General features: G+C 37.8%; 1 protein-coding gene across 4 annotated transcripts in view; it reads left to right on the top strand.

Moving 5' to 3' along the window:
• LOC113041494 (neural cell adhesion molecule L1-like) overlaps positions 1–18,842 on the top strand; it is a 55,541-nt gene extending 36,699 nt beyond the window's left edge. For 2 of the 4 annotated variants that reach the window (XM_026200080.1, XM_026200081.1), the window contains 28 exons: positions 1–47; positions 1,455–1,469; positions 3,100–3,202; positions 4,594–4,787; positions 6,862–6,984; positions 7,093–7,263; positions 8,270–8,384; positions 8,468–8,652; positions 8,887–9,018; positions 9,210–9,353; positions 9,551–9,662; positions 9,886–10,046; positions 10,358–10,517; positions 10,614–10,738; positions 10,960–11,061; positions 11,571–11,768; positions 11,991–12,061; positions 12,690–12,915; positions 13,087–13,202; positions 13,292–13,508; positions 13,597–13,719; positions 14,356–14,526; positions 14,796–14,909; positions 15,031–15,180; positions 15,567–15,698; positions 15,789–15,861; positions 15,962–15,973; positions 16,111–16,360. The exon at positions 1–47 is cut by the window's left edge and continues 208 nt beyond it. In XM_026200080.1, coding sequence (XP_026055865.1) covers positions 1–47; positions 1,455–1,469; positions 3,100–3,202; positions 4,594–4,787; positions 6,862–6,984; positions 7,093–7,263; positions 8,270–8,384; positions 8,468–8,652; positions 8,887–9,018; positions 9,210–9,353; positions 9,551–9,662; positions 9,886–10,046; positions 10,358–10,517; positions 10,614–10,738; positions 10,960–11,061; positions 11,571–11,768; positions 11,991–12,061; positions 12,690–12,915; positions 13,087–13,202; positions 13,292–13,508; positions 13,597–13,719; positions 14,356–14,526; positions 14,796–14,909; positions 15,031–15,180; positions 15,567–15,698; positions 15,789–15,861; positions 15,962–15,973; positions 16,111–16,360 — 3,742 coding nt within the window. Of the gene's footprint in view, positions 48–1,454; positions 1,470–3,099; positions 3,203–4,593; positions 4,788–6,861; positions 6,985–7,092; positions 7,264–8,269; positions 8,385–8,467; positions 8,653–8,886; positions 9,019–9,209; positions 9,354–9,550; positions 9,663–9,885; positions 10,047–10,357; positions 10,518–10,613; positions 10,739–10,959; positions 11,062–11,570; positions 11,769–11,990; positions 12,062–12,689; positions 12,916–13,086; positions 13,203–13,291; positions 13,509–13,596; positions 13,720–14,355; positions 14,527–14,795; positions 14,910–15,030; positions 15,181–15,566; positions 15,699–15,788; positions 15,862–15,961; positions 15,974–16,110 lie in introns of all 4 variants that reach the window. The other 2 variants (XM_026200082.1, XM_026200083.1) reach the window with 2 other exon arrangements.
• The last annotated feature ends 168 nt before the right edge of the window (positions 18,843–19,010 follow it).

The raw sequence follows: 19,010 nt of genomic DNA, 5'->3' as shown, positions 1-19,010 counted from the left end.
CATGGCTCCCAGGCCTGGGAATGCCACCATCAACATCCCATCCAAATGTGAGTACAGGATTTTTCATTGCATTCAGTATGCATGTGCATGGCATGTGCATTTCTTATTTTTTTAAATGTGTATTGATTTTTGCAGTATTATAATGTTTGTTATGGTATATTGTTATGGTTAAAGATTTAAAAAGTGCAGAATGAGCTGTTTTAACTGAGTTTAATTGCTAAATTGATTATACTATTGATTTGAGTGCTTACTCCAGGTCTGATTAGAAAGGACATTCAAGCATGCAGTGATTGAAACGCACCTGAGCAGGAACTGTAAAAACAGCAGCTGCTACACGCTTTCTAAAGCTATAAACAGCAGTGGGTTTGTTGCTATTATTGTACATCTGCAATTTAAGATTGCAGCTATGTATCAGAGCATCTCTCTTTCCTGCAATTCGAAACACACACACACACAAAGAAGAGGAGAAAAACTAGATGATGAAAACCGCAGACAGAAATGCACCAAAATGAGATGTCAGTGAAGAGTTACACCTATATTAAAGGTCACACTTTCTCTTGACTTTCAATTAGTGACCTTTATATGGGAATTGTGGACATGGATGTGGCCAATGAGATCGATAACACACCCACATTAAAATGCTCAGCCAGAAAACACAGCCTGACCGGGTCCGTCCCATATGCTCTCTGCTAATTCTCTGATCCTGTCTCATGACATTCAGCATATTTGTTTTCTTATTAAGTTGTTGGGACTGCAGGACCAAGCAAAAGTGTTGCAAAAGGATGGTTGAATTCAAGGAAGGAAAAAGCTAGATAGGGAGTTTATTTTAGCTCTGCTTTGCCAGCATCTTGTTATCTCTAGTGTTCCTCTCATTGGCCAGCTGATCTATAGTCCAGGTGTCTGAGCTGGCATCGTGCGTTTTCTTTGTTTCGCCTCCAAACAGTATAATCATACCATCACAAACATTTGTTTCATTAAGAAAAGGCTTAATACAATCAATGTGTGTGGAGGTCAGGTTTTGCCTTATAAACATTTAATAATATCATAATAAAAATCTGAAAATGCTAAATGGTCTCTGTAAGAGGTAGGGTATATCAAATATAAATATTTTAAAAATATACAAAAAGAAAACAATTGAAGTCAATGGAAAGTTCAAGAACAAAAGGTCCACATTTCTAGAAATTTCAATGCACATCCAGTTAAACTTCTAATCCTCTTTTGAAGAAAAAAAAAGGTTCAGAAATGGGACAATTAGTGTCTTAATTAAAATCTAAAAATGCCAAAGAGTTAGATGAAGGGTGTTGTAATTAGCTTAATTTAGGAATAATAAATGTTTAGGTGCAATTCAAGTGTATGTGTGTCCATGCTTCTAAGTGTTCATGTACATGTTGTTGGTGTGCATTACTGCAATCTAAAACTATTTATTTTTTTCCCCCTGCTGACTCACTGGACAGACAAAATAAGAGATTGTGAGTATTTCTGGCATGTAAAATGTTTTTGCTTATACTAACTCTACTCCACTAAAATTTCCGGGACTCATTCCAATAACAGAAGACAGCCTGCAGCAACAGCCAAAACTGATCAGCTCAGAAATTTGTTTGGTATATTCAGAAGTGTGGGAATAATTGTGCAGAATTCGAGGGTGCATTAAGGCATGAAACTTTTAAAATGAATGATTGTTTTCAGTAAAGGCACGAGAGATGGACATGCCTCCCAGTTATAATGGTTAATGCTCCATACGCTGGTCCATTACCAGAGATTTCATGAATTTTTAATCAATGTCAGTTTTTAATTTGTTTTATTTCCTCCTCCTTGTCATTAAACTGATAAATAAATATGCTTTATATAGATAGATATGATTTGTATGGATGGATGGATTGATGGACAGATAGATATGATTTGTACAGATGATGAATGGATGGATTGATGGATGGATGGATATATAGATAGATAGACAGACAAACAGACAGATTTGTACAGATGATTAAATGGGTGGGTGGATGGATGGATGACGGATATATGACTAGATAGATGGATAGATGGATAGATAGATAGATAGATAGATGGATGGATGGATGGATGGATGGATGGACGACTGGACAGATATATATGATTTGTATGGATGGATGGATGGATGAATGGACAGATAGATATGAATTGTACAGATGATGGATGGATGGATTGATGGATGGATGGATATATAGATAGATAGACAGACAGACAAACAGACAGATTTGTACAGATGATTAGATGGATGGATGGATATATAGATAGATAGACAGACAAACAGACAGATTTGTACAGATGATTAGATGGGTGGATGGATGACGGATATATGGCTAGATAGATATAGATAGATAGATCGATATCCATATAAAAGTCTGAAATCTGAACTGCATAGTGAGGGTGACTCTCCCCTTTCCCAGACATCAGTGTTGTTATTTGTCTAGTATATAAGCACTTGTTTATAGCCTCGATGACTCTGTCCGTAGATTACATCACTAATGCTTTATGCTCTCGCTCTCTGCCTCTCTTATTCATTCTTCTAGTCTCAGTTTCTTCCTGCTCTCGATGCTTTCACAGGCCACTCATCCGTAACACAACCGACACTTAGAGAACATCTGAGGCTCACCTAATCTCCATGTATTACCTCTGCATGCTTTACACTGCGCTCTTCATTTCCCTCTTCTCACTTGGGAGTTTCTAATGACATGCATGATATTCCATTTCCCGCATATGCCGATTGGATCTAATTGAGTGTGTGCTTTGGTGAGAATCAGGGGCACTTTCTTCAGAACAGAACTGAGGTTTAGTGGAGAACTTCACTGAAGTCAGTGGCGCAGCGGATCATTAAGCTGTTTTGAATATTGGTGTCATGTGATTACAGCAGGTCAGCGGAACGACTGTTTAACTACTGTGACTAATAAGCCTTTCCTTTCCATATCTGAAGTGACTAACAAATGAGCTGAAGTTATTATAGCTCTGTGAAAATAGAAGTCTATTTCTATTTTTAGGGTGTTGCTTTGCTAACTTCACAGCTCGCAGAAATGTCTCTGTATTCATTGAATGTTGCTGTGTGATTGTGTACTCTCTCCACAGTGAAAAGCCCCCCAGTGATTACCGCTCAGCCGGTGTCTGTAACCACCTTTTCATCAGATGACATCACACTTACCTGTGAGGCAACTGGGAATCCCCCGCCCACGTTAGTATCCATAGCAACAGTTACATAATTTGGTAATCTATACAGTATATACTGCTTTATATGTTGCTTTGTATTTTGCATTGTATTCTTTCATAAATAATTGTATACACTGTTGCAATACACTATTATTCTAACCGTTTCCTAGATACACATTTAAACTTGTCGTGCATTATGATACTATATTATGTCTTTTAAAGATGCGGTTTTGTCTGTTAGCTGTCTGATAACATCTGTTAGCTTTGAGGCCCATATGCTATTTAAGACTAGGAGTGACACTTAAAAATAAAATGAAGAAATCAATATTCCGAGTATTAAATCAAAAATAAAAATGTAAATGAAAATAATTCAAGAATAAATAGGCATTTTTAATTCTCTTTTAACATGATTTAAATACGTCTGTTGATTTGTAAATGTATCTTTTTTCTATTTGATCCCAAAGAGACCAGAACATTTTCAAAACTACAATCAAGCTATTCCATTGGCTGTATATATTTGCATATTATAATATATTGTAAACGCGATAACGTTTATTAAAGAAATGCACACCAAAGCTGCATGCATTTGATCAAAATGCAGCAAAAACTTTAATATGGTGAAGTGTCACATGACATTTACTTACACCAAATGATGAACAGTTTTTAGATATATTTTGTTATTAATTAAAAAAAATATTTATTGCTATAGCAATTTAATTTAAAGGGTTAGTTCACCTAAATGAAAATGATGTAATTAATAACTCAGCCTCATGTCGCTCCAAACCCGTGAGACCAACGTTCATCTTCGGAACACAGTTAGATTTAGTCCGAGAGCTCTCAGTCCCTCCATTTAAACTGTGTGAACGGTCTACTGTCCATGTCCAGAAAGGTAAGAAAAACATCATCAAAGTAGTCCATGTGACATCAGAGGGTCAGTTAGAATTTTTTGAAGCATTGAAAAAACATTTTGGTCCAAAAATAGCAAAAACTACGACTTTATTCAGCATTGTCTTCTCTTCCGTGTCTGTTGTAAGACAGTTCAAAACAAAGCAGTGTACTGATATCCGGTTTGCGAAAGAATCACTCTATAAAACCGGATCTTTTTGAACCAGTTCACCAAATCGAACTGAATCGTTTGAAATGGTTCACGTCTCCAATATGCATTAATCCACAAATGACTTAAACTGTTAACTTTAACGTGACTGACACTCCCTCTAAGTTCAAACAAACCAATATCCCGGAGTAATTCATTTACTCAAACAGTACACTGACTGAACCGCTGTCAAGAGAATGAGTCAATCTTTTGTTCGTTATCTGGCTCGGCTCGGTGTTCATCTTCAGTTCTCTCTTCACAGCAGTTCACAGCAGACATGTTAAAAACGTCTGTTATTGTTTTCTCTTCTGCTTCATTGCTAGGTTCCGCTGGGTGAAAGATGGTGTGGAGTTTGACCCCTCTAAAGACCCTGAACTCTCCGTGTCCAGAGATTCTGGGACCTTCTCGTCGACAGCCAAAGATGGACCAATTCACCAATATCAGGGCAGATACAATTGTTACGCATCTAATGATCTCGGCACGGCGGTGTCTAACGAGGCTCGCATTGTCACAGAGAGTAAGTCGCTCTCATCACTGCAACATCATAAAGCGACACACATGATTGCCTGTTTGATATCCTGACATTACCACATGCAGTGAGTTTTCTGTAGAGAGAATCTGGCACGCAGCAGATAACAGCCCAAAATCAAGCCCCCTGCCCCCTGTTGTGTCATATGCACAAAATGACATTTAGAGGAAAATTACAGCTCATTGTGTGTGCCAGTCACACTAGCAGTTCGAAGAATTCCAGAACAAATAAAAATCCCCAATTGCTTCCCAATTAGCTATCAAACAACACTTTGTGGGTGAAAACAACATCAAAACAATTGTTTTGACTAGCTATCTAGCAATCTACCTGTCTCTTTTCCGCTATCCCGACCTCTCAGCCAGTTTCCCTGACAACGGTTACCTCAGAAACCAGTGTGAGTCGTGTAAGTGTGTCAGCGGGGACGACCACTCGTGGGATTAATATGTGCAGGAAGAGAGAGTACTCAGCATGAGCGGGGCTAACTATAGCCCACATATTATGAACTCCACTTGCAGCTGGGGCTGGCCACATTAATATGTGCATCATCACACACCTATTTCATATCATGACAAGCCAAGGCATCTTCTGAATAATTCTGGACTAGTTATGTAGTTTTTAATTGCATTCTGGCGTTCATTTGGTTTGCCTGCTGTGCTGTGGATAATTACTTGCTAACCCAATTAACACACGCCGGTTTCTCACAAGATAAAATGTATCTGAAATTTTAAAACTTCTTCATTCACAACTGAGATTGAAAGTTTAAGGTCCACAAAGTGTTTTTTTTTTTTTTTAAGAATTTTTGTTAATTTTGTCAGGTTACATAAAATTAAACAAAAGAGAAAATAAAAACATTTTAATGTTACAAAAGTTTTCTTTTTTTAATCAGTGCTGCAGTGTTATTTTACTTTTATTTTATTTTAGTTTTAATTCATATGTTTTTTTAGTCATTTTATTGTGTTTTTGTAATTGTATTCGTTTTCTTCAATTGTGTGTGTGTGTATATATATATATTTAAATATATCTAGCTAAAATAAAATAAGTTTTTTATATTTATTATAAGGTCAAGTTTTATTAAATTTTTAATTTTTAATTTTTAATTTTAGTTAAAGTTCATTTTGTTTCATCTAATGCAAGATTTTATGATTTGAGTTTTAGTGAACTACAATAACCCTGTGATGCTGATCTTTGGAACTTTTTAGTCATAAAATAATCCTGAAAAACTACATTGTATAAGGATTGCCACAAAAATATTAAGCAGATCTCAATATTGTTAATAACAAAACTGAGATTGAAAGTTTAAGGTCCACAAAGTGTTTTTTTTTTTTTTTTTAAGAATTTTTGTTAATTTTGTCAGGTTACATAAAATTAAACAAAAGAGAAAATAAAAACATTTTAATGTTACAAAAGTTTTCTTTTTTTAATCAGTGCTGCAGTGTTATTTTACTTTTATTTTATTTTAGTTTTAATTCATATGTTTTTTTAGTCATTTTATTGTGTTTTTGTAATTGTATTCGTTTTCTTCAATTGTGTGTGTGTGTATATATATATATATTTAAATATATCTAGCTAAAATAAAATAAGTTTTTTATATTTATTATAAGGTCAAGTTTTATTAAATTTTTAATTTTTAATTTTAGTTAAAGTTCATTTTGTTTCATCTAATGCAAGATTTTATGATTTGAGTTTTAGTGAACTACAATAACCCTGTGATGCTGATCTTTGGAACTTTTTAGTCATAAAATAATCCTGAAAAACTACATTGTATAAGGATTTCCACAAAAATATTAAGCAGATCTCAATATTGTTAATAACAATAAATGTTTCTTGAACACCAAATCAGCATATTCGAATGATTTCCAAAGTATCATGAGACACCGGAGTAATGGAAGATGAAAATTCAGCTTTGTCATAATAGGAATAAAATACATTTGAAAAGATATTACAATAGAAATTAGTTCTTTTAACTACTGTATCTCTCATCAAATAAATGCAGCCTAGGTGAGCATTAAAAAAAACTTTTGAACTGTAGTGCAGTTTTGATTATTTCTTTGTTCTCTTGCAGACACTCCCACGCTACAGAAGGAGAAGAAGGTGGCGAAGAAGGTGGAGGAAGGAGAGAGTGTGGTGCTTTCATGCAATCCTCCTAACAGCACTGTGGCTCCGGTCATCCACTGGATGGACAAGAGTTAGTCTGTTTTTATCCTGATTTATCCATGTTAAACATGAACCTTATCTCTGCAATATCTATATATATATATATATATGCACCTATGTCTACGTCTTTTTCTCTTAGAGCTGCGGCACATTCAGCAGAACGATCGTGTGATTCAGGGTCGCGATGGAAACTTGTATTTCTCTCATGTGACTGTGGCTGACAGTCGAGACGACTACACCTGCAACACTCAGTTCCCCAGCGCACGCATCATCGTCCTCAAAGAGCCCATTAAACTCACTGTTGTCCCCTGTAAGCATCAAGACAGACGATGCTGACTGTCCTTGGCCAACCTTTACTTGTCTTTAAAAACTTTTAACCTGTACAGAGGAGAAAGAGCAAGACATTGAGTTATATTTAAAATAACACCATGCTTTATGATGCAATGTGAATGGTGCAAAACACTGACAAACAGAAGACTAGCTAGACTAACAGAACAGATGGAGTGAAAGAAAAGGTCCTGTGTAGGCATGGGCAAAATATGGGATATTTACAATGAATTTAAAATGATAATGCTGGCGATAAAGATCATTTATGCATTTTGAATTGAAGGATATGCTTCATATCATAAAGAGTGTGATTTATTTCCCAATCCATCTGTTTTAGCAGCCATAAAAGCAAAAAGTTACTTAGTTACTATTGTTTCATTCACTGATTAATTTGCATATGTATCTATCTGTCTGTCTGTCTATCGTTCCATCTGTCCTTCCGTCTGTCCATCTGGCCATTCATCATTATCCATCCGTCTGTTGATTATTTTGTTCTGTCTGTTCTTTCATTCATTTTATATTTTATCCTGTCCATCCATCCATCCATTCATCCATCTATCATCCATATCATCCATGTCCATTCATTCATTGTTTCTTTTATCCTGTAAGTTTATCCATCTTTTCCCTTTTTCAATCCGTCCATTAATCATGATTCATCCACCCATCTATCTATTGTTTCTTTTGTTGTTTTTCTGTCCTTCCATCCATCCTGGCCCAGCTTGGTGTGTCCATCCATCCATCCATTGTTTCTTATGTCTGTCTGTCCATCCATCCATCTTTTCTTGTTCTATCTATCCGTCTGTCCATCCATTTTTCATTCTTTTGTTTTCCATTCTGTCAAATGTCATCAAAAGGCTGAAAAATGTTGAGATATGAATCTGTTTTGCCCAGTCTTAGTCCTGCGTGAACACCCACTGACTGTAGCTGTAATTGTTTACCATGCCCTCTCTCCTTGTTTCCCTCAATAATTCCCCCATATGTATCTATAGCTAACTCAGTGGTGCGTAACAGAAGGCCACAAATGATGCGACCCACTGGCTCCCGCAGCTCCTACCTGGTGCTCAGCGGCCAAAACCTGGAGCTGGAGTGCATTGTTATGGGCCTGTAAGTCAAACCTGCTCTGACTGTGTGTCTTTTACTTCCTTAAAAAGTGTCCAGTGTTTACATCCTTTCCTCTTACTCACTAGCCCTTCTCCCAAGATCCAGTGGATCAGGAAAGATGGAGTCCTGTCTGAGTCCCGCACATCCAAAGATAGTTATGATCGAGTTCTGCGCTTTAAGAATATCTTGGAGTCTGACAGCGGCGAGTACCAGTGTACCGCCTCAAATCCGCAAGGCATAATCACTCACACCTACAGCATCACTGTAGAAGGTAATGTATACTTCACACTGCCAGATCACATCCTCTCCAGATTTAGATTTAGATGTGGGATGTGAACTTGCGAACATCTATGGGGAGGATGACTTTAAAAAACAGTGTGAACTTATCAGTGTATCATTGCTTTGTTAAAGCTTATTGACTACTTCGCTTCCCTTTCAGAAGTTTGTATAGTACGGTTGGCTGAAATTTTTCATGAGTAGTTGTTTGTGTTTTGTTGTGGTCTAGCTGCCCCATATTGGACTAAAGAACCAAAGAGCCAGCTATATTCCCCAGGAGAGACTGTCAAACTGGAATGCAAGGCTGATGGCATTCCCAGCCCTGAGGTCACCTGGAGCATCAATGGCGATCTTCTTACTGGTAATTGATTCAGTCAAGACACCTTTCATTTAGTAATGCAGGGTTTCCCAAACTGGGGTTTGTGAGGAAACTGCAAGGGGTTTATAATTTGATGAAAAACGTATTGAACACAAAAGAATATATTTAGAAAATGTAAGATGTGTAACCAAACATGGCCATGTATTGACATACTGAGATGTCTTTTTGCGTAGATATTGACCCAGAGCCCAGACGCAGCTTGAAACATGGCGTTCTCACTCTGAACAATGTGGAACTCAGTGACACTGCGGTGTATCAGTGCGAAGCAGTCAATAAGCACGGCTCTATACTCATCAATGCCTACGTCTATGTTATAGGTAAGGGAATTTTCCAAAACAGCTCTTAAAAAGCTCTTTTTGTGATTGTGCTGGCTAATGTATAGTTAAACTATCCTAGCAACTGCATAGCAACATGCTTACAACACTTTAGCAACTGTCATAGCTATTTTCTTTTGAGAACAGTAGAAACAAAATACATTTTCTAGTTTCTAATGTTTTATATTTGGTTTTCCTAGAACTGCCCCCCCAGATTCTGACAGAAGATGTGCTGATGTACTCCGTGGCAGAGGGACAGATGATTGAGCTGGCGTGTGAGACCTTTGGCTCTCCTCGGCCTAATGTCACATGGTGAGACAGACTCGATCCTGTGGGGTGTCCCTTCCTCACATGCCAGGACTGCTCCAGCCAGCTGTCCTGATTATTGTTGGGGGGAAGCTGCTTTGTGGGGAGTCCATTAGGGGAAAAGGGGAAAATCACACTCAATATTCGACATTAAATAAAAATATATTGGTGTTCTTGAAATTTTGCGTCCATTTAAAAAGGCTAAAATGAATATTTTTTGTGTTCACAGGGAGGGAGAGACATTGGGTGCTCTTGCATCTAACCCAAGGATGAGACAGTTACTCGATGGCTCTCTGCAGATCAGTAACGCCTCCCTCGATGACAGCGGCCAGTACACCTGCACTGTCAGCAACGGCAAAATCACCATCACCGCTGAGCTGGACGTACTCAGTGAGTCCCACTTGCTTGAATATTCATGCCTTCGTGCATTCTTGATTTCATTTCAGGCTTTAAGAATCATTGCTTTTGTTTATTAATATTATTAAAAATATTCTAAAAAATTAATGCTATGTGCATAGATTTTTTTTTATTATTATAACAAGAATAATTGGTAAAAAAAAATGTAACATTTATTTAGAATATATATTCTTAAAGTCTCCTATTATCTTACATAATTTAGGTCCTTGTGGATATATATATAAAAAATTTTTTTATTGAAACAAGGATGAAATTAAGGGTTTAATTATTTTATTTTTTTACAGATAAGACAGTCATTGTGAAACCTCCACTGGACCTGCGAATCCAGCGGGGGAAGCCCGCTACCCTCGCCTGCGAGTACCAGGTGGACTCCAGGCAGGACGCCCCTCAAGTCCAATGGAGGAAAAACGGACAAAAGCTCACAGAGTCGTCTGATTCAGACAAGTATGATATCTTTGTTTCCCTCAGAATACTTCAGAAAAGCTTAGTTTTAGCTGTATAACATGATCACATGAACATTATTATCCATAAATGTCTTAGGTACATGCTAGACGAATCTACACTCATAATACCTGATGTCAATGAAGAGGATGAAGGGATTTACACCTGTGAAGTCATTACCACTCTGGATGTAGCTGAAGCGAGAGGCTCCATCACTATCGTTGGTAAGTAACTTTATAATATAGCCGTTTTTCAACCCTTTTACGTGTCTGGATCTGGATTGCTGTATGTGTATTGCATGTTGTATGATAATGTGACCTACAACAAGGACAATAGGACATGTTTTGCTGTAGGGCATATTAAAGAAATAACCTTTGAAAACCATAGATGCCTTGTTTTTATTAGCATCTCACCCCCGAGCTCTTTGTCAACCCTCATTCACCAGACCGACCAGACCCTCCGACCCAAATACAGATGACTGATCCTAAAGACCGCAATGTCACTCTCAGCTGGACACCAGGAGATGATCATAACAGCCCTGTGCTAGGTACTGTATGTTTTTCCTGTTTAGGCACAAGTTTAAGTGTACACAGCCAGTGTTTTTGATGCATGTAAATCTTTTGTATTACTTATTGATCTTTTCCCCTATATATATCAAATACTGTATAAATGTATGGTTGAACAAATTGTGATATTACAATTCCCCCAATAACCTCCCCAACCCCTCAAAAAAAAAAAAAGATGTGAACACTTCAGCCACATTTAATATGTATAAATGCCATTAAGTTCACAAACAAAATATCAAACCAATATCAAACCACATTTTCTCAGAAATAACTTTTCAGAATTTTCGGAGGCAATTTTGCATAGTTTACAAAAGTGTCCTATTACCGGAAAACCCAAACTATTTTAGTTTTTAATGATTTACTTCCATTTTTTAGCTTCTCATCATCTCATGAACACCAGTTTCTTAAAAAGTGTACTTTCTGTAAAATAAATGCAATGTAATTAATTTCCCCCTGTTCTGTGGGTATATTCACGTGTTTATATATCTAGAATATTTGATTGAGTTTGAGGAGACTGAATATGAAAGAAAAGAATGGGAGGAGCTAAGCCGCGTGTCAGGCAACAATCAGCGAATCACCGTTTCCCTGAAGCCCTTCCTTTCCTACCGTTTCCGAGTCATCGCCATCAATGACATCGGCAAGAGTGACCCGAGCATGTACACGGATGTCTTTTCCACACCAGCTGCTCGTAAGTAACACAGCGTGTGTGTGCATGTGGGTGTTTACATAGCCTTAAAACAGAAAAGACTTGTACCACCACATTGTGATGCATTTGTTTTGTCCCTTGAATCATTGTATGACACTTTGGATTTGTGTTTGTGCCTTCTCTCAGCATGTGGCTGATATGAAGTGACAGTTTTATTGCCATGTTAGAACATCTTGGCATTAAATTATGATTTGTCCTCTACAGCTCCAGACAGTAACCCTGAAGGAGTGCGCAGTGATTCCATCGACCCAGGCACCCTTTTAATCACATGGAAGGTGCGTTGCACAATTCAGCATTTAAAGAGACCAAAATGATTCTGTCTTCATGTATTCATCCTCATGTCGCTCCAAACCTGTATGATTTTTTTTCCCCATATGAACACAAAATATAATAAAAAAAAAGTCTGCAAAGTTTCAAAAGGAGCCCATATGACTTCCATCATATTTCAAGCAGTGTCGGAATGTATCTAACTAAAAAAGTAGTGATGCTACTAACTATATTTTTGGTAACATTAGTATTGGTTTAGAAAGTCTCTCTTTCTCTCTGATGTAGTGTTAGTAGTGTTAAAGTCTGACTTGTTCTAGTGAATAAGTTCTAAATTGGACCTCTTTCTGTCTCTCTCTCTCATATGTAGTATTAGAACATTCATTCTCTTGAATTAGATCATTTTAAATGTTACTGTCTCTCATATATAGTGATGGAATGTCTGATTTGTTCTAATGAATCAGTTTATCCTAAACTGTCATATTTCTTTCATATGTAGCGTTAGAAAAGTAATCCCACTCATATTTAGTTCTCGAAACAAGACCCTCTACTATGAAAGGCACAATTGGCAATGTTTTCAAATCCTAATTGTTCACAGAAAATACATTGTGACTCAAAACTCAATCTGTGTTCCTGCAGGAAATGGACAGACGTAGTTTCAACGGCCCAGGTTTTGAATATAAAGTGATGTGGAGGAAAGTTTTGGGCAGTGGACCATCTTGGCACATTAAATCCATCAAGTCTCCACCCTTAATCGTCACAGATGTGGACAACTTCTCTGCCTTTGACATTAAAGTGCAGGCTGTTAATGAGATGGGAGAAGGCCCGGAGCCCAAATCCACCATTGGATACTCTGGAGAGGACTGTGAGTTTGTCATGTTCCATATTTCTGCTGCTCTTGTGAACCCTTTTCCTGACATCTTCCTGTAAGGTTATGCATCTCAATTCACCCCAATTAAACAATGATTTTAGTTTAACGTTAATCCTGATGCAGGCGTTTTAAAAGGTATCAGAATGTCCTTTTTCTTCCTGTCAGACCCTCTTGAGGCCCCTTTGAATGTGGCAATGGACTCGATCAACAGCACTGCCATTGAAGTGGTGTGGGCGTCCATAAACAGAGAAACTGTGAGAGGTCTTCTGAAGGGTTACAAGGTAATATATACTGTGCTGTACGAAGATAAACTGAAAAATGCGATCCATCTAAAATATCTTTGACTGTTTATATATTATCCATCCTATAGATTTATCTAATGTACTACGGCCCGGTAAGCAGACGGGAGCATTTTAGGGAGGGGAAGCCAAGCAACATCTCGTTTGTGGTGACAGACAGTAATGAGGAGAAGAAGATTCTGGGAGATCTGCTGCCCTACTCCCATTATGCACTGTCTGTGAGTGTCATCAACAATAAAGGAGAAGGTCCCCAGTCTGAACCCCTCACTTTCCGCACTGCCGAAGGAGGTAGGAAGGAAACCCTGAGAGACAAATTGTAAAAAAATAGATGAAGAAAAGGTAGGGATTCAAATCCTGTCATCCATTTTTTTTCCAGTACCTGGTCCTCCATCATCTTTACTGCTGGATAGCCCATCAGAGACAGAAATGACACTGCATTGGACTCCGCCCACCCAGCCGAATGGTGTCCTGAAAGGATACATATTACGATATCAACAAGGTGCGTTGACTGACAGCCTGATACATATTCATCAGGCTTATTTGGAGCAGCGAACGTTAAAGGGATAGTTCACAAAACTTGAAAATTCTGTCATGAATTACTCACCCTCATGACATTCCAAACTTGTAAGCTCGTCGTTCATCTTCAGAACACAAATTAAGATATTTTTGATGAAATCCGAGAGCTTTCGGACCCTGCATAGACCGCAACATAACCACCACAGTCAAAGCCCAGAAAGATAGTAAGGACATTGTTAAAATAGTCTGTGTGACATCAGTGGTTCAATTGTATTTTACAAAGCTGCGCAATTACCATTTGTGCGCAAAGAAAAAAAATTGCAACTTTATTCAACAATTTCTTCCCTTTCTCTGTCAGTTTTGGTACTCTCATGAAAGCCCGACGAAAACTGATATGGAAGAAAATAAATTATTGAATACAATTTTTTTTTCAGGTTTGGAACTAGGTAAGTAATTACAGAAAGAATTTTCATTTTTGGGTGAACTATCCCTTTAAGCACCAGAAAACCATTCAAAATACTATAGCAAGTGCATAGTGCTTGGTGGTTAACATTTATAACACCTATTTTTTTTAAAACAACTATTTTTGACATGTCTTTTCCCCCACATTTCTCTGCAGTTGATAAGAAAGACAGTTCCATGCAAATAGAAAATAATTTTGACCACGCCGTGTCTCACGTCAGCTTGAAGCTGGATCCACAGAGCCGTTACCGCTTCTACCTGCGAGGCTACACTGCTGAGGGAGAAGGACTGCCAATCATCAGGGAGGGAGCTACAACACTGGATGGAGGTCTAACATTTTATTAATCTCTACATTATATCTAGACATAAGTAGCTGGGTGGGGGGTTACATGATATATGAAATGTTTTCATGAGTGTTTCAAACACTATGTCCTAACCAGACGTGATGCGGCACACTACTAGCGACAGATCATTTGTGTGTCTACACTGAAAATAAGAGGAAATGTGACAATCACAGCCAGTTTGAATTATATTTGGACAAATTAGTTGGTCTATGTCTCACTTGGTTTGTGTGTGTGTGTGCGTGTGTGTGAACAGTTCCACCCTCCAACATTAGTTTATCGACTGGAGAGACATCAGTCAACCTGACCTGGGTATCAAAAGAAAGACAGAGGAACGTGGGATTCTTTATTCATTACCTGAAAAAGGATGGTACGTGTCGTATGGACAGGACATGATTGTACACCAGCTTGCTTACTGAATAGATAAATAGGAAGTAGCAGAGAGAATAAAAAGTGTTTTGATTTGTATTGTATTGTCTTTTTCTGTCCAGGCAAAGGCACGTGGAAGCACTCTGAAAGAGTAAACAGCTCCCAGTCCTTTTACACACTGCAGGGGCTCCAGTCTGGATCTGAGTACCGCCTGAAGATTGACTTCAAAAACAAAACTTTATGGGAGGATGAGGTTCAGACAGAAGGAGCAAGTAATCACAAAACAGCTTTCTTAATGCTTTTTATAATAAATTGCACCAGTGTTCTAATTTACATGCAGACCACAGAAATTGCCGCCCTACTCCCATATATATATATATATATATATATATATATATATATATATATATATATATATATATATATATATATATAAACCATATATTTTATCAATGATTTTTTAATGAATAGTCATTTAAAAAAACTAAATTTGAAATAGAAGTCGTTTGTACAATATAAACGTCTTTACTATCACTTTTGATCAAGTTCTTGAGAATTTTTGAGGCGAATAAATGACGACAGCATTTGCATATTTTCCCCCTTTATTATCATACAAAGTGTCATGACATTCATACATAATTTTCTTCCTCTACTTCAGAAGTCATGATGGTGCGTAAAGGGTTTGTGACTGAGAGCTGGTTCATTGGACTCATCAGCGCCCTTGTGCTGTTACTGCTGGTACTGCTTATTCTGTGTTTCATAAAACGAAGCAAAGGTGGAAAATACTCAGGTAACAGAAGCACACACATCATTTTAATCTATTGTCACGTGACAGTACTAACAAATGTGTAGATATCCCTGAATTGTATTCTTCTTACAGTCAAAGAAAAAGAAGAAGGCCAGATAGATTCTGAAGCTCGGCCAATGAATAATGAGGGTTTTGGAGAATACAGGTATGGTGAAGTTTGTTAGACAGATTATTGCATAAATTTCCTTTCCCTATTTCTTATGCTCTTCCTTTCTCTCTGAAATGCTCTTCCTAATGATTTGCAGATCACTGGAGAGGTATGCTCTGCAGTTGCGTTGTTCCTTTGCATGCATACATTTCTCAATAGTTTCTCTTGCATGCATGGAGTGTCATTTTTGACACCTCGCTTGGTGCACATTTGTAGATTTTTATTTATTTATTTTTCTTTCCATAGTGATAACGAGGAGAAGAGGACGGCCAGTCAGCCGTCTCTGTGTGAGGATAGTAAGCTATGTACCGACGACGCTTTAGATGACTATGCCAACAGCATGCAGACCGAGGTCATCATGGACGAGTCGCTGGCCAGTCAGTGCAGCGGAGTCCGAGATGTTCCTGATCCCGGGACTCAGGAAAGTTCCCCTCTAAATCCTGCCACATCCATCTCTCACCACGGCTTGCCCAACTCCGCCGCCCTCCTTGACTAGCCGGGTGACACCAAAACCAAACGTGGATGCACATTGGCCCATGACTGACCAAATAATCCAAAACCCACAATTATGAGACCTACACACACAACAGATGCCAAGAAAACCATCCAGATGCACTGCTGGACATAATTGGACCAACACAACACTTACACATTCGAGTGACATATAACAAATAGACTGCCATGCCCGTTGTTTACAAATATTACTGCTCATTTTATGATATGAAATAGGCTACAGCCGTTTACAGTTGTATAAATGTGACAAGAAGAGACTAATCCAGTGACAAATAAAGTAGACGCTTCGCTCCCATGGCGAACGCCAATTCAAATCTTAGACAGATTCACCTGTTAGTCAAAAAAAAAAAGCGTTGCGGAAGGAGAGTGTGAGGGAGAAGAGAGAAGCTGAGGGCCTTAAAATCATGACTAAGTGCGTTGTGCAAGCATATATACAGCATGAGCTGGTTATACTGGTTGCAAAACTTTATCAGCTTATTGTTTTGTGCGTCTCTAACATTTGTTGATTTTTTTTATTCTTTGAAGGCTTGCCTGAACCATTTTTTATCCATTTTATTATTAATTTATTTTATTTTTTTACACAAGAATCCATTTGTTGTGTTTTAAAGGTGTTGTAAGCGATGTTAGCCATTGTGGAATATCTCCATTTTAGCCACTGACGTAGACACGCACCCTTAAAAGATTAGCACGGTTATGAAATACGTTTCATTTTGATCAACTCAAACTGATCAATGCCATAACTCCTTCCAGTAAATTTCTTAGAATCTCCTACAGTGTCACATTCAGATCTGCCACTATCTAATCATGGAGATTCTATTCCATAAAATTAGCTTACAGTACCTTTAAGTCATCTGTGTGTTGATATTGTAATATTGTAGAGTATACATATCAATAGAAGATACATATCGACAATGACATCCCCTCAGTTATGATTACAGATTTCTGTAGTGTAAATACATGATGCAATTGCTCTACGACGCTAGATCGTATATAGGAAGCTGTACATACAAGCATCTATCAATTTAGCCAAATACAGTATTATAATCTCTTTCATCTCCATCGGTTCCTGTGCCTGCCTTCGACAAAATACTCACCACCATCTCTCATGTTTATTTCTTCTTCTGTATGTGTCTGTGTTCTTAATTCTAGTTTTCTGCATTGTATAAAATTGTACTGATTCTCTCTTGGAGTCCTGTTGGTGTAAAGCCATAAGAATACACACGTAAGGTGTGTGGATTTGAGGTCGTATTGAGTTAGATAGGGCTGTGAGAGAGTACGTCAAACACACAGTTTAGGTTTGGTTACTTCAATGCAATCATGTATTGGCTTGTCTTATTACGCAGAATGTATGCTTTGTTTGGGTGGGAATTGTTCCATACCAGTATACCAAATAGCATTTGTTCCCTTTTTTGCTTTTTGGTTCATTTGATTTGACGTTTGATAAACAAATATAGCAGAATATAGCACTGAGAGAATCTATGGCACATCTGGTATTTCTCTAGAGAGGGGCACAGGGAAAAAAAATTATAAAATCTCTTAATTTCCAGATGAATGTAAATATAGCCCAAAAGATTTGTTTGTTATGATGTTGAAAACTGTCCTGTTGATTATGTTTTAGGTTTTTACATTTGAGTTTTGTAACTTTTTTAACTTTAGAGTAACTTGTTAGTTGTGATTTGAGTGTGGTAGACAAGTAGTGCATAGTATTAAATAACTACGAAAAAAGTCCTTTGATAAATAAATGTCGCAGGTTATGAAAAAAACGAAGAGACCGAAAAAAGCTAACTGAAACATGATTGCGCTTATAGTTTCCCGAGTGCTAAAGAATGGCAGTATTGTGCATATCTGATTAGAATCTATTGCTGCAGAGGCAGTGTGAAAGAAAGGATGCAATCATTTTATTTGCGCCACTGCACACACATGCACACACACACTTCCAGGGAGCAATAGAAACAAGCTGACTCAGATCTTTTGAGACCACTGTCTTGCGGCAGGCTTTTTGCAGTGATTCCCAGCCTTCTGGGATTGTCTGATCAGTGTAAGCCTCCCTCACAAAAGCTGTACAGACACACTCAGGACAAAAGTCTCTTAGAGGTCTATTTTCTTACAGGAGGGGGAAGTGATGCAAATTCTAACTCAATATTCAACTGAACTGCTGCTAGTGTATTTTGTCAGTGTCTTGACTGTGTATTGAGCTCGGAGGTGAATCGACTCTCGGATATCCACTATACTGCCCTCTGCTACTGCAACTAAAACTGGGAGGGAGGGCAATGTTTAAAGCGTGACTAGCGGACGAACGTTGCCGTTTCTGTTGTTACTTGTCAAATGTACGCATTCAAGCTCATAATGCATCTTAAACTGTAGGCTTAATGCATAAATAAGCTTGACATAATAGTCTCTTATTCCTCTTGTATGTTCTGTTTGTTACTGCATATGATGTGAAAATAAATGAAGGACGAGATGAATGAGGTTGTGGGACTGTATTGGTCACATTCCCCTGTGGTGTCGTGGACTGAAAGGGAAGTGAGGGTGGGGTACGATAAATAGATATGAACAGGATTTTGTTATTGTATCTGCATCACCCATAAGCCAGTGTAAGTAAATACTTCTTAAAATCAACGGGATCATCAATT

Source organism: Carassius auratus, chromosome 23 (genome assembly GCF_003368295.1).
Source record: "Carassius auratus strain Wakin chromosome 23, ASM336829v1, whole genome shotgun sequence".
Classification (NCBI taxonomy): Eukaryota; Metazoa; Chordata; class Actinopteri; order Cypriniformes; family Cyprinidae; genus Carassius; species Carassius auratus.
Note: the sequence above shows the minus strand (reverse complement) of the source record. Positions and strands in the feature narration are given on the sequence as shown.